Genomic DNA, 15600 nt, shown 5'->3' with positions numbered 1-15600 from the left:
TGTGCCCATGCCATACACAGGCGTGCTATACGCGACTTTAGCCTTACACAGAAGGTTAAGCTGCTGGAAATATAAATGGTGTGCACATCCATGGCACATGCACAGCATGCAGGAACGCTCCCCATTAAAACAAATGGGATTTGAGCATACACATTTTTCACCATACGCACATGGGGCAAGGGGTTAGTGACTAATGAGGCTCTCTGAGTTCTGGGGCAAAGTGCTTCTAACAAATGTATTTCAAAGTAGTGTCAGCAAATTGATTTTAAAGTGATTGCAGCAAAGTGTCAGCAAAGCAATTTCAGCAAAGCAAATAACCACAGGCAGCAGAAAGAGTAGAAGCACTGACTATGACCAAATGTCTGATATGCACAACAAGAACAAGGTGAGCATTGAAACCTGTTGTTTTACAGTGTTTTCCCACCAAAGCATGGTGAACAGCAAGAAACACACTGGAACCAGATATACATATGTCCTAATCGGATCTGGAATGGGAAAACCTTCCTGTTGAAACTATCCTACTAAGCAAACATGGATCTTATTCAGAACAAATAGATCCATATTTGGTTGGAGTGAAGGATAGTCTCAGCAGGAAGGATTTCCCAGCCCAGAGGCAATCAGAATATAATAATAATAATAATAATAATAATAATAATAATAATAATAGATTTATTTTTAGCCCGCCCAATCACGAAGAATCCGGGCGGGTTACAACAATAAAATACATCAAATTACAATAGAGTTAAAAACAAACAAAAACAAACAAACAAACAAAAAGCCAAACCTTTGACCTACCCCCCCCCATTCCCAGTATTAAAACAGGATTAAACAGTAATACTATAAAAAACATTAAAAACATTAAAGACATTTAAAAAATGGGCAGAAACATAGGCGGGGAAGAATAGACAGATGAGGGGACCAATATCTCTATATCTGGGGAGGGTAACTAAGTTGGAAAGGCCTGCCGGAAGAGATCCGTTTTGAGTGCTTTCTTAAAAGCTGTCAGAGTGGAGATGTGACGGATCTCCTCCAGCAGGTTGTTCCATACTTTTGGAGCAGTAATAGAAAAGGCCCTCTGGGAGACTGATGTTAGCCTAGATTTTTTTGGCTGTAGTAGATTTCTTCCAGAGGACCTTAGTGTGTGGGATGGACAATAGGGAAGAAGGCATTACCTCAAGTACTCTAGGCCCAAGCCATGTAGGGCTTTAAAGGTAATCACCAACACCTTGTACTTTGCCTGGAAACGAATAGGCAGCCAGTGCAGGGACTTCAAGACCGGTGTTATATGGTTATTCCTAGGAGTTCCCATGATTAATCTGGCTGCCATATTTTGTACCAACTGAAGTTTCTGAACTTGGCACAAGGGTAAGCCCCAAGTAGAACACGTTACAGAAGTCCAATCGAGAGGTTACCAGTGCATGTACTACTGTTTCCAGGTTCCTCGGCTCCAGGAAGGGGCACAGTTGGCATATCAGACAAAGCTGATAGAAGACACTCTGGACTGTCGCATCCACCTGAGTTGTCAGTTGGAGTGACGAGTCAAGGAGCACCCCCAGACTGCGAACAGAATCCTTCAGAGGAAGTGTGACCCCATCCAGAACTGGCTGACACAACTCCATTCTTGGATTTGGGGCTCCTATAGCAAGTACCTCTGTCTTACCTGGATTCAGCTTGAGTCGGTTTTCCCTCATCCAGTCCATTACCGCCCCAAGACAGGCATTCAGAGGAGAGATGCCATCCTTAGTCACTGCTTCAGTCCGAGACATACAGAAGTATATTTGGGTGTCACCAGCGTACTGATAATACGCCGCCCCATGTCTCCAGATGATCTCACCCAGCGGCTTCATGTAAATGTTGAACAGCATTGGGGACAGAATCGTGCCTTGATTTGAGCTCCCTCTTGGCTGAACAACTGTCCCCAAGCGACACCATCTGGAACATGCCCGAGAAGTAGGACTGGAACCACTCCAGTGCAGTGCCTCCAATACCCAACTCTCTCAGGCATTCCAGAAGGATACTGTGGTCAATGGTATCGAAGGCCGTTGAGAGGTCCAAGAGCACCAGCAGGGTCACACTTCCCCTGTTGATGTCCAGACGGAGATCATCGACTAAGGTGACCATGGCAGTCTCCACTTCGTATCCCGTCCTGAATCCAGTTTGAAATGGATCCAGAAAATCTGTTTCCTCCAAGACTGCTTGTAGTTGACTGGCAACCGCTTTCTCGATCACCTTGCTCAGAAATGGTAGTAGCGAGACTGGTCTATAGTTATTTCTATCCAGGGGGTCCAGGGAAGCCTTTTTAAAGAGTGGTCTAACTACTGCCTCCTTGAGACAGGGAGGCAGGGAGCCTTCCCTGAGGGATGCATTAATTATGTTTTTCAGCATCACCATGATTTTTTCTCCCCCCTGGATTGCCAGCCAGGTTGGGCAAAGGTCGAGAGGGCAAGTCGTCTTTTTCAAACTACTAAGAAGCTTGTCCAGATCCTCAGTACTTACCGACTCAAATTGATCCAGTCTAACAGTAATGGTGGAGGCACTGGATGCCTCTCTAGTTGTCTCTGTCCTCAAACTGGCATCCAAATCAGCTCTTATCTGAGAGATTTTATCTGCAAAATAATCATTAAAAGCATCACAGCAGGCTTCAAAAGAATCTAATAAAGGGTTCTGAGTAGGAGGTAGTTGGGTTAAGTTCCTTACTACCCTGAACAGCTCAGCTGGATGAGATTTTGCAGACGCGATAGATGCAGAATTGAAGGATTTCTTAGCTGCATCTATCACCACTTGATAGGACCTAAGAAAGGTCGAATGAAGTGTCTTATCAGATATGAGTTGAGATCTCTGCCACTGGCGCTCTAGTCGTTGTCCAGCCCGCTTCATTTGTCTAAGATCTTCCGTATACCAAGGGTTAAGATTTTGAGTGGGTTGGAAAGGACGCTTGGGAGCGATCAAGTCAATAGCTCTGGTAAAATTGTTATTCCACGTGTTAACCAGAGTTTCGACAAAATCGCCAGCACTGCCCACCATAATACCCTCTAGGGCTTCTTGGAACCTGGCGGGTTCCATCAGCCTTCGAGGGCGGACCATTCTAATCGGTCCTCCACCCCCGGAGAGAGGGATAGAGGCCTTCAGTCCAACCTTAACCAGGAAATGATCCGTCCATGACAAAGTGGAGATACTAATTATCTCCGCCCATGGATATGCCTGTTCCGTGCAGAAGACCACATCGAGGGCATGACCTGCGCAATGTGTAGGCTCGGAGACTATCTGGGAGAGGCCCATGTTTGTCATGGAAAGCATGAATTCCCGAGCTGCACCAGTAAGGTTAGTCAGCCCAGTCTTGAGGGGGATGTTGAGGTCGCCCAGGACTAGCAGCCTAGGTGACTCCAACACCAGCTCCGAGACTAGTTGCGTCAGCTCGGCTAGGGAGTCTGTTAGGTTACGGGGTGGACGATAAACCAACAGAATTCCCAGACTCTCCCTGGTCTTCAAGCTAAGGTAAATGCACTCGATGTGGTCTAATGCACGGATAGGTATCCTGATTAAGGTAAGGTTGTTTCTGTGGAAGGTATGTATACCTGGACCAAATGTGCTTCTTGCTGTCTATCCTGCTTGGTGTGAAAACATAGGACACAATTTTCTTACTACACTATATCTAATGGTAGACAGTCTGTTACAATAGCATCCAAAATCTACAAAGCAGTGATACATTTATATGTACAAAATACATGTTGCAAGCTTTTGAGGCCAAACTGGCTTCTTAATCAGGCAAAGGTGTTAAAATCATACAGGAGGAAAAAAATATAATAGTGGTAGTCACAGGCCTGCATTTTGTCAAAATATTGTAGCTGTCCTCATTTCAGGTGGTATGGTTAAATATTCATGAAGGCTGGTCCCTCCTCCTCCTTACCATGTGGGTACTCCAAGAAATAAAATTTTAATTCCATTAGCAACACAAAAAATATCACTTCTTATCCAAATGATTGCAACTGAAAACCCAAAAGGTGATGGAAGGGAAAAAGTTCACAATATATAGAAATATATTGGACAAATATGTGTTGGGTGAATTTAAGTGACTGCATAGGCAAGACATGCAGCTATTGAATGAGGAAAATAAACCAAATACGTTTCTTGTTTAAAGGTGATCAAATTACAGCTGGAACTTGAAAATACAAACAAATTGCATAAAGAAGCAATTGATAGCTACAAAAATGAAACTGAGATAGCTAAGGCAGCTGAAGCAGAACTTCACAAAAAGGTGGATTTTTTAAAATTTGGATTTGCATAAGCTTAAATATGAACCATTGTTTTGATGTGATTCACATATTACTGGCAATTTTCCAGACAGTCTTTCTTTTTTAGCCCCTGATTGTCCCATTCAGAGAAAGCTGGAAAAATACTACCTAAAAAACTGGGTTGGGATGAGGTGAGGAAACATTAAAAGCACACACTTTTTCATGTAACAACCTGAACAGCTGGAAGAGTAAGGGAACAGAGACAGTTCACACAGATGTACATTGGCAAGCGGTATAGAAATGTACTTGCTATTGATTGCTATTGTGTTGGTTTCCTCCAAATCATCACAGTCTCTCAGACTGTAGGATGGAAGAAGAGGGAGACATTATATAATCAAATCTTTACAAAGGCAACTGGCAGGTTTCCCAGAGTGAGTTCCATCAAATTCAAGATACCAGGATTGTGTAACTATGTTTTGTTTTTGTGCTTTCTATTGGGAAACATGAGTGTAACTCTTAAACAAAGTAACTAATGTGCTAGGCAGATATTTAGCAGTCTGCCAGCTTGCTACACCATTTCCCCAAGCTACAGCAGAGAGCAAAAAATAAACATAGGCCAAAAACAGATGGTCCTAAAGGGGTGGCATCACACCATCCCTTTGTGCACCAGATTGGGACTATGACAACCACACGCTGCAGCCCAAATCTGGCCTTTTCCTGGTGCAAAAAGGAGCTGCTGTCACAGGACTTCTCCACTCCTGTGGAGTGCAGCATCTAATTGCTGTGCCACAGGAGCATTCTTGGGGGCAGAATTGGGACATGTGGTGTATGGTCACCACGCCCCCCCCCCCCCAAAGCTGGCTCTTATTGTTGGTCTGTTTGCCCCTTAGTCTTCTTTGTAAGACATATAAAAGTATAGTAGTTTTACTCATGAATACTTGTGTATAACCAATACAGATTCATCTTGAAGAAAGGTAAGAAAAGTACACGGTATCAGGAGACTTGGCTCCTAATACATATATGCTTCTTCTTCATGGTCTGTGATTCACACAAGTGTGTATTCCTGTGCCTGTGCAGAACCTGTTAGGAATGTTCTAGAGTAGCTAGGCAGATTTTTGGCAATAGTTCCACCCACCCTCGCTGCTCTCACTCGTTTACTTCAGTTCCTTTTTGACCACCACATGAACAGCATCAAGGAACCTTGTCAGTCTATTTTCTCCTCAGTCTTTAGCATTTTGACTTACCATATTTATTGCTTGGCTTGATCTGTTTTTTTCTTCCTGTTGTTCTGGTTATGATTCCTACAGCTACAGTTTGGAAAATCATCAGTTTGTCTTTGACTTTGACCTCAGACTGTTTTGGGGCTATTACTCTACCGATAATGGCTTCTAACTCCTCTTTGAAGAGGTGTGGTGACTGTGGAGTAAAGCATGTGGTGGCTGTAATGGCTACTCCCATTGCCTTCTTTCCCTGGGTGTGCAAAACAGTGTTAGTACCTATGTCCATTGTAAAGCCTTTACACCCCAAGTGCATAAGAATCATGAATCTTGACTTAAGGTTTTGCTTTATGAAGAGGCTTTGGAATCTCAGAAACTATGGTGGAGACTGTTTCAGCCCCATCCAGGTCCATGTTGGAGACTATGCCCATTGGCCACTCAGTGAAGCATCAATTCAAACCCAATATTTTGTTGAAACAAGACCATGAAATCAAGGATTACTTGAAACCACCTATACGTAAGGAATTGGTTTTGAGCATTGGTTCAGAAAAAGCAGTTCAAAAGAAAGTGACTCCTCTTCCCTCTTTGTTACGGGGTGACATTCTGCTGACTTCAGGGTGTGCTATGCCTTGGGAGTCCTCCTTTTCTCATTGCTAAAATGAAAAGAGGAAAATGAAGCAGCAGCACTCAAGGCACTTGTCTGAGAAGGATATTTGCCCCATGGCATCAGCTCCGACTGAGCCCAAACCTATGGATCCACCATCCTGCTGAATCCCTGCAGGTGACTGAGGTTCAGGTTGGATTTGCTTTGGAGGCCAAGATTGTTGATTCTCCACAGAGGTGCATTGGAATGCCATGCTGGCCATCTCCTGCTCTGACCCCCATTCGAGCCACTGTGATTTTGTCCTTGGGCAACCCTCTGAACATTCCCTCTCTATGCCATGTGCTTGGACCATTACTCCACTACATCCTCATCAAGGTCTCCCTCCCCATGGTACTGTGGTAGATCTCATTCAAGACATAGTTTGAGGGCAACTAGGTCAGTGCCACGATTCATATGCAAGGGACCTGATTTGGTACTCTCCACATTATCATCAAGAACCTGTTTTATGACAGGGACAGTAGGTGCTATCATCATTTGGCTTAATCACCTGTGAGATCCAGTGTGGTGCAATCCACACCAGTTTCACAAACTGTCATCCATATCGACACGAGTCACTCGGGAACCCCAAGTACAGCATACTGGGCAACCACCTCGTCAACCATCTCTGCAGCAGAAATGATTATTTGAACTACCTCATCACTCCCCCTTTGGAAGTAGCATTGGTACAATCTGCAGCACGTTTGTCATAGGAACAAGTAAATAGATCTCAATCCCATAGGGTGTTGGAACATGAATTGTCCTCACCAACTGATGAAGTTTGGGCATTTTCTGAACAGGCCTTACATATGGCTAATGCAATTGACACCCAGGTGAAACAACATGGAGCTGAACTGCTGGATCTGGTTTTTAAGTACATCCATTCGAAAGTTCCCACTCCTGCATCTATTCCCTTCTTGGCCTCACTTTTGAAGATTTCACAATGTTTGTGGACTGGAACCTCGGCAATTTCATCAATCTCAAGGAAGATAATATAGTTTATATTAAGTCACTGATTTGGATTAAAACTGGCTCTTTGAACATCTGAAGGCAAATTCAGTTGTCATCGTGATATCTCAAAGTTGATTTCCTCATTGATCGTCCCCAACACCTGTTGATAAAGAGGGTTGGAAACTCGACCTCATGGCCAAAATTTTTACTCTGCTTCTGCTTTGAGTCTTTGCATAGCCAACTACATGGCATACATTTCAAACAGAACTTATGGGAAAGGCTCTTACCCCTGTTGGATAAGGTTCCTAAAGAATAAATATGTGTGACCAATGCACTACAAGGTGAGGTACATTCCTTGGCAGGTCAACGAATTGACTCTGCCTGCCATGTGGCTAACTGTGCTGTGAAGATCCTGACTGGTTCTGTGGCCCTCAGGAGACATGCATGGTTGCATTCCTCAGGTATTTTAATGCAAGCTAGGGTGACCATTGAGGACATGCCCTTAGATTAATGTGGCCTCTTCAGTAAGGGATGAAAAGCTGGAATTCATGAAGAAAATGAGAACTACTGTGAGAAATATGGCCTGCCATCCATGTATCAGGGTTCTTCTAAATCCTGTTACAGATGGCAGAGACCTTCTTATAGCCAGAGATATTCCTTCAGCCTATGTGAGGAGATTGAGATATCCTCCCCAGTCATAGACTTCTTCTAGGAAATGACAAACCTCCTCCTTGAAATAGTGTTCAATCTTTAAGAAAAAGAGTCCAAACCAGGGTAAGAGGTGCCTTTAACTCCTTGATTCAACCTCTCCCCAATCCCTTTGCAACTTCAGGAGACAGGCTGGCTCATTTCCATTCTGCCTAGTCTGCAATATCCATCAACTCCTGGGTCTTTGACATTGTCCAAAAGTGATATGTCATTCAGTTTGAGGAATACCCCTACAATGGCGATATTTTGTGTGACCCCTCCTTCAACACTCTCCTCGATGTAGTTACCACATTATTAGAAAAAGGGGCTATAGAACCCATGACAGCATCTGCTATTTGCTTAAGTTTTTTCTCTCAGTACTTCATAGTGAAGAAGAAAGATGGGGAGCTTTGCCCCATATTAGATTTTAGATGGGTCAACTAGATTCTTCACAAGCATTTTTGAATGTTGACTTTGTCTTCCATCCTTCCTTTATTGCAGAGAGGGAATTGATTTGCTACACCTGTACTCAAGAATGCTTGACACTCAAATCTATTTCCACATCAGGATTCAACATTCTCACAGGCAATTCCTTTCATTTGCTGAGGGGATAAGAGTGTTACAGGTCTGTGTCCTTCCCTTTGCAAAATGCTTGGCTGTCATTGCAGTTTGACTTTGACAACAGGGGATGATACTTTCCTCCTATATGGGTGACTGTCTCATAGTCATCAACTGCAGACAGGAGCTGATTCAACACATTGATTGAATCTTGACATTGCTGAATTTGTTGAGGTTCAACTGCAATTGAGCGAAGTCCAATCTTACCCCCTCTGAAGAAGTGAGTTTTATCAGCACAATTCTAGATTCGAAGTCAGTGACAGCCTATCTTCCAGAAGACAGATTGCAAACTGTTAAAAACTGTGCTCAGATGTTGATGCTCCAAATAGGTTGGTCAGATTGGTACAGTATAGGTTCTTTTCAGTCATATGGCTTTAACCACTCTGGTCACCCCAATGCCCTACCTTTGGTTTTGACATATACAGTCATGATTCATGATGGTCTTCAGTCCCCTAGAAGATTCTCCCCACAAAAAACTTGCCATGCCTCGGTCCCTGGGCTGGTGGCTCAACCCTGCCCATGTCTGTTTGGGCATGCCCTTCCTTTCACCATAACTGGTCCTTTTTGTGACCCCAGATATGTTGTTTTGTGCCTACTCTAACAGTCTTAACATCAAAGGAAAATGTCTGCCAGTGAGCCCTCCCATCATAATGCACTCAAAATGGTAGTGGTAGAGAAAGCTCTCAGAGCTTTTCAATCATGTCTTTGAGGCAAAACCAATCTGATTGTTACCAACAACACTATGGTGATGTTTTTACTTAAACAAACAAAGGGGCACAAGATTCATGACTCTACTCAACCTAACAATGTGCATTTGGTGTATTGCTTGAAAGATCTTCCTATAGGTGATTCACCTTCTAGGGAACAGAACATCATTGCAGATGAACTCAGTCAATGATTGGATTCATGTCACAAATGGATGCTTCACCGCAACATTTTTCACCTGGTGTTTCAATGTTGATCAACCTCTTTGTAGTCATCTCAACAATGTCCTCAGTCCTCTACTAGGGCCCATGGTTCTCATGGCGATGCCTTCCTATTCTACTGGACTAGTTAGTTGGTTTACACTTTTCCACCTTTCTTGCTGATCACCAGAGAGATTGCAAAGTTATGGATGGATTGAGCAGATGGCATTCTAGTCACACCATGGTGGCCAAGACAAATGTGGTTTGTGACACACCTCCATCTGGCTGGCAGGGAATACTTCTACTTGCCCTTCTGGCCTGACCACCTGACAATTCATGTTGGCAGGGTTTGACATTTTTGTTTCTTGATATGGAGAATTAATCTCTAGCGATGCTCCGGAACCAATTAGGCAGGTCATTGCAGCTGTCCTCAAGCCATCAGTGCAGAGGTCATAGCAGTATAAGTGAAACACGTTTGCCTTGCTTTGGTCAAGGAAGCCACTCACCATCTAGAAGTGACATTCAGCAGCTGCTCAAATTTCTCGTGAACTTGTATTTCACTATTTTTTTCTGAAATGCTATCTTGTAGTGATCTCTTTGCACTTCTAACTTGAGGGTCAATCTTCATTTTTCTAACACTCTCTCATCAAGAAATTCCTTAAAGACTATAAAAATCTCCATCCTTCTGTGCCAGTACCAACACTGGCTTGGAGCCTGGCGAACTCGTGCTCTCTCAGTTGTCCAGGAGATCATTAGAGGCTATGACAGTTTCTGACCCAAGACTGCTTGCTTGGAAGACCACCTTTTCAGTCACCATCACAACATCTGAGAAAACAAGAGAATGTTATGCTTTATGAGCTGATCAGCCTTACCCGTGTATTCACTAGGATAAAGTCATGCTCCGGCTTGACATATCCTTTTTACTGAAAGTCATTACATTGTTCCATATGAATCAGGATTGTTCTGCCAGCAAACATGAAGAATCCAGCTTCCACCTTTGACCGAGCCTTACATTCAATCAAATTTGTAGAGCCCTGGCATTCTACACTGACCGTTAGGGGCATACATAATGTAATGGCAAATCCCCAATGCAGCCTGAAACCATGTCAATTTGCCCAAGTGTTTCGGGCCTATGATCTCTTCATCAGGTCTCATCTTTTAGAAGTGAAGTTCTTAAAGACACAAACAAACCTGAACATCCCTTAGATACATTTACCTGAAAGATTTCCTTTTACATAGCCTTCTTTCAGTCTGGCCTTCAGGGGCAGCTCTGTGCAACTCTGACAGGCCTTTGTCATTCCCTATGTTTCACAAAAACCGGGGGCTAAAGAGCTTAAACTGCATCAAGATCTCTGGAGAGTATTAGCTATTAACACACTATTATTAACACTTGAGTCTGGCAGATTTGTTATCTGGAATAAGTCCTACTATGTTCAGTCAGACCATAATAATGAGCAATAATAATGTTCATGCTGCCAATTTCTTTCTTTCAGTTATTCTCAAAGGTGCTACAAGATCTCTCTATGTATAGACCATAATAAGTAATGATTGTAACATTCATTATAACATGGCCGAATTGTGCATATAATTGCTGAATATCATTACATGGCACATGTATTTCATTTGCTGCACTTCTGATTGTTGAATTTAATTAAAATAATTAATACACATTTTATTTCACATATGTTGTTAATAGCTAGAAGCAATGAAATTGGTAGCTGATGAAGCAGTGAAAATTCAGAAAGAAACAGACATTCGATGTCAGCACAAAATCACTGAAATGGTGGCACTTATGGAAAAGCATAAGGTAAACATAGCTTCTTATTTATAGCTATTTATGGTGTATTTATTGGCTAGAACCAGCAGAAACATGGTAAGATTTAAGAATTCAACAAACACAGTCCTTCCCCCACAGGTGAAGTGAAAGTTTGCACACATGCAGCTGGCAAAGCCTTTGACTTATAAAGCATGCTGACCTAACCCCTTCCAACCTACAGTCCATATTTCAGGAGAGCATTTCCCAGCTGTGTCCACGCAGCCTCTCACTTTATGTGTGCGTGTGCGTGGTGGTGGGGGAACTGTGTTTGCACCAGATGCCAATGCAGTTTCCTTTCCTTACAGCTTGGAGCTATCTCTCCTCCCCATGTCCTCCTCTGGAGCACTCAGATGGCTGTCAGATGGAGCTGGAGGAGAGCACAGTTGTGGTGAATCTGCTTCATCTTCAGAAGCTGAACTCTCCAAGGGGGTACGGACAGTGAGGATAGAATGATGCACATAGGTGCAGCCTTACTTGTTTTTGCTGCGTTTTACACAATCTGCTTCACATTAAATTGAACTTTTCACTGGAATAGTGAGCTCTCTAAATTAGTACAGGTTGTAATATTTACATTTTTGCCATTTTAATTAACTGTTTATTATTTCTGTTTTACTTTGTATGTTTGAGTGAGACTGTGGGTGCTGTTCTCCACACTGGTGTAATGAATGGTTGCCAGAGAATGCCTCTTTAGTACAGTAGTTATTCTCTATGGAATAATTTACCAATGTGGAATGCGGCCTGATACTCTCATTAGTAACATTTAAATGCTAGGGTAAGACCTTCCTTTTCCATGAGCAATCAGTCCATATGCCCACTCTCTTCCAGGTGGCACAACATTGCAGCAATGCATTAAAAATAGATCAAACTGATGTCTTGAAAGCAACAGAATGGAACAGTAACTAAATGTGGTACAGCAGCAGCCATAAAGTAGTACAAAACAAGCCTTACTATATAGCAGTTTAGTCCAACATTTAATAAATAAATTCCTTCATATTTTTATTTTACTAAGCTGAAGATCTCGATCTGTTCACAGACAGTATATTTCAGATATATAAATATGCTCTATATTTTTTCAGTATTCATAATTATTTTCTATTTCTCTTTTTCTCTTTTTCATTGCACCTAAGGGGAGGTACTTGCTAAAACCCAGACTCTGCCCTCTAGAAGCACGTTTTGTCCATATGAATTAGTATAGTTCATTGAAATCAGTAAGACAGTAGAAGCTGCTGACATACAGAATTACAGCCACCCACCCATCATGTTTTGCAAGTTATATACAATATGGAATATTTTATGTTTATATGTTTTATGTTTATGATCATCTCATCAATACAGCGCCAATATGATAAAACAGTTGAAGAAAAAGATACAGAATTAGAATACTATAAGACAAAAGAACAAGAACTAACATCAGCAATAGAATTATTGGTAAGAATATCTTAATTCTTTTCATCTACTAATGTGGTTAAATGATCAGTTTTTATACATCCAATAATACAAATTTTGCTATTTAATTGTGCTTCAGTGCCTTTTATATCTTTCACTTCAGTAGAAAAATCTCAGTGTTCATCTGTGAGGATTAATGGTGGCCATACAATTTTGAGATAATGTTCTGTATTAAATTTTGCTGTATCTTTTATTACTCATAGATAAACTTTATATTATCTTATTCAGTTGACTAGTTGATTTAGGATGACTTGTGAGCCAAATTTAAGTGCTTGTGCCTGCCTGAGGAATGACATCTTCAAGGGAGGGTTCCTCTGTATTCCACTAGTGAGGTCAATACAGTGTGTCGGGAAAAGGGATAGGGCATTCTCAGCTGTGGCATGCCAACTGTGGAATGCCTTCCTCTTGGAGGCCTGATTGCCACCAACACTGATTTTATTTAGGCACTAAGTAAAAAAAATAGGGTGTTCATCACAGCCTTTGGATTTCCCTCAAATACTTAGTTTTAAAATGCTTTAATATTTTAAATGATTTAACTTATTTATTATGTTTAATATGTTTTAGTCTATTTTTTATTATTTTACTCTGCTTTAAAGTACAGTGGATCCTTGTTATACGCTGGGGTTTGGTTCCAAGATCCCCCGTGTATAACAAAATCCATGTATGCTCAAGTCCCATTAAACATAATGACATAGCAAAATGGTGTCCCTAATAAAAAATGGAACATCAAGGTAAATTTATACTTTTTTGGAACATTTTCAAACTGTGTATGCTTAAATCCGTGTATAAAAAATCCGTGTATAAGAAGGGCCGACTGTATTTGTTTAGTTTTACTTATAAGTTGCCTCGAGATCTTTTTGATGACAGAGAATGACAGAAGTCAGATTTATGGGTATTTCTTATCTTCATTACGGATATCCCATGTCATTTTTTCTGTTGCTTGGAGGAACTAAAATTATTTTACATATATTCTTGGTGTACACTTTTCATAGAGAGGCAAAATTCTAACTAATTACTCCATTGCTGAAAGAAGTTGATAGTTCTTTGAAGGATGGTTCCCCCCCTCTAAATTAGGTAACAGCCTGTGCCAAAGTAATTAAGTAATGTAATTATGATGTATCATGGGAAGCTACCCAGAAAAGTGCAGTTTAGTCTAGTTTAATCTTGTTTTAACCCTATATGTTGTTCTGTATTCTTTCATGTTACTTGGTCCCATGAGTTTCAGTTATGACTTTGTATACTGTACAGTACCTACAATTTAAAATAAATATATTATTTGTATTAAACTGAATAGTCTGGGTGAATAACTAACTGAGCAGATCCCACAAAGGTATAAAACTGAGTTGTCTCACAAAGCTATAAAACACCTGCTCCCCAATCCCATGGGCAAGATGTTAATACATACAGGAAATGTAGAGAGGTGGCTGCAAGGACTATGATGCTAACTTGAATTCCATTATTTAGCTGTTAATTTAGCCGAAGAGAGGTGGCTTATTTGATTTCACTATCCATCAGCAATGAGAGAGGCTGAAATTTATCTAGTTACTGCATTGCACCTGTATTTCAGTATAAGCTCAAGAAATTTAAATCCATATGCATGTCAGTCTGAGATTTTAAATCAAGCCACTTTATTTTCTGAACTACTTAATTTACCTTTTTACTTTCATTCTCAGGAGAGAGAGCTTTCCTGTAAGAAAAATGAACTTTCTTCACTTCAAGAGCAGCTTAAAATTGAAATAGAAGAGAAGGTATGTTCTCTGGTCTTACATTTAATTTTCAGTAGTTCTGTGAGGGCTGCTTTATGTCTTCCATGTGCCCAGAAACTTAAAAACAGGCATCATTTAGTATGGCTGTAGTAAATGGAATGTTCTATAACTGTATTAATGTCCTTTGCAGAAGTACTAATGTTTATATACCTTTAAAGTAGAAATAATCCAGTTTGAGACTGCTTTAACTACCTTGTGCTAGGGAATTCAGGGAACTGTAGTTTTGTGAGACATTTAGCCTTCTCTGTCAGAGAGCTCTGGTGCCACGATAAGCTACAATTCCCAGGATTCCCTAGCACTCAGGCAGTTAAAGCCTGAATTATTTCTGCAGTGTGTTTTGGATCCTTGTTTGACTTTGTAAAAATGCCACTGAGTAACATGCTTATTAAATACTTGAAAAGAAAATTTAAAAAACTAAAATTAATAATAATGTTCAATACAGTTGTTCACAGCATTAACAAAAACAACAACAACACATACCTAATTAGTATCTCTAATTATTTATGCCCTTTTCTTGGAGGAGCCTCCATTTGGAGATAAGGTCAATTCACACAATGTGAATTGACCTTATCAGTCACCATGCTTTTTTGCAGACATTCAAAATGTATAAAGATACATACAGCTTCAACTCCACGACTGCTGTAGAAGCCAACGTATCACATGTTAGACATATCAATCACTTCTCCTTTGCTGTCTTGTATGAATGAAATTATGTTAAAAGGTGAGTTTTTTTTAACGCAAACTAATTTTTTTTCACTAGGAACATCTAGCAAAAGAAAGAAATAAAGATGATATTTCTAAAAAAGAGAAAATGCATAAGGTGATAACTTCCTTTTAATCTTTCCTATGCTTTTTTCATTGTAACATTCAATTTTAATTTCATTGAAGTGATTATATACATACATTTGAAAGTAGTAACATTTTCTAGTACTGTACTATTTGTTAGTAAGGTATTGTTTTTCTTCTCATTCTTATTAAGTGTTCTTGTTCTCACTACAATTAATTGTAGAATACACAAACACACATTTTGGAGACACCTAAGACCAATTTAAAATCTCCACCACTTCATTCCAAAAACAATGCATCCCAGAATTACATAGCTACTAATGTGAATAAGATGGAATACACAGAGAAGGCTTCATGGACTCCAGCAAAGGTTGGTTTTTAAATATCTGTTAATTTGTAATGAGATACTAGTTCAGAATTCAGTTTCTCATCTATGCACATATTTTGCTTGAGGAAGAGGGGGAAGATTGATTTAAAAATAGCTGTGAGCTAAACTCCTATGCTATGAAAATGCCACTAAAGAACAAGCAGAACAA

General features: G+C 40.7%; 1 protein-coding gene across 11 annotated transcripts in view; it reads left to right on the top strand.

Annotated features, from left to right (window-relative positions):
- SYCP1 (synaptonemal complex protein 1) overlaps positions 1-15600 on the top strand; it is a 79281-nt gene that overhangs the window by 53300 nt on the left and 10381 nt on the right. For all 11 annotated transcript variants that reach the window (XM_042462063.1, XM_042462064.1, XM_042462058.1 and 8 more), the window contains 6 exons: positions 4139-4255; positions 10947-11057; positions 12402-12494; positions 14186-14260; positions 15039-15098; positions 15288-15434. In XM_042462063.1, the coding sequence (XP_042317997.1) occupies positions 4139-4255; positions 10947-11057; positions 12402-12494; positions 14186-14260; positions 15039-15098; positions 15288-15434 (603 nt within the window). The remainder of the gene's footprint in view (positions 1-4138; positions 4256-10946; positions 11058-12401; positions 12495-14185; positions 14261-15038; positions 15099-15287; positions 15435-15600) is intronic.

This window comes from Sceloporus undulatus, chromosome 4 (genome assembly GCF_019175285.1).
Source record: "Sceloporus undulatus isolate JIND9_A2432 ecotype Alabama chromosome 4, SceUnd_v1.1, whole genome shotgun sequence".
Taxonomy (NCBI): domain Eukaryota; kingdom Metazoa; phylum Chordata; class Lepidosauria; order Squamata; family Phrynosomatidae; genus Sceloporus; species Sceloporus undulatus.
The sequence above is the reverse complement of the archived record's forward strand: the minus strand, read 5'-3'. Positions and strand labels throughout refer to the sequence as shown.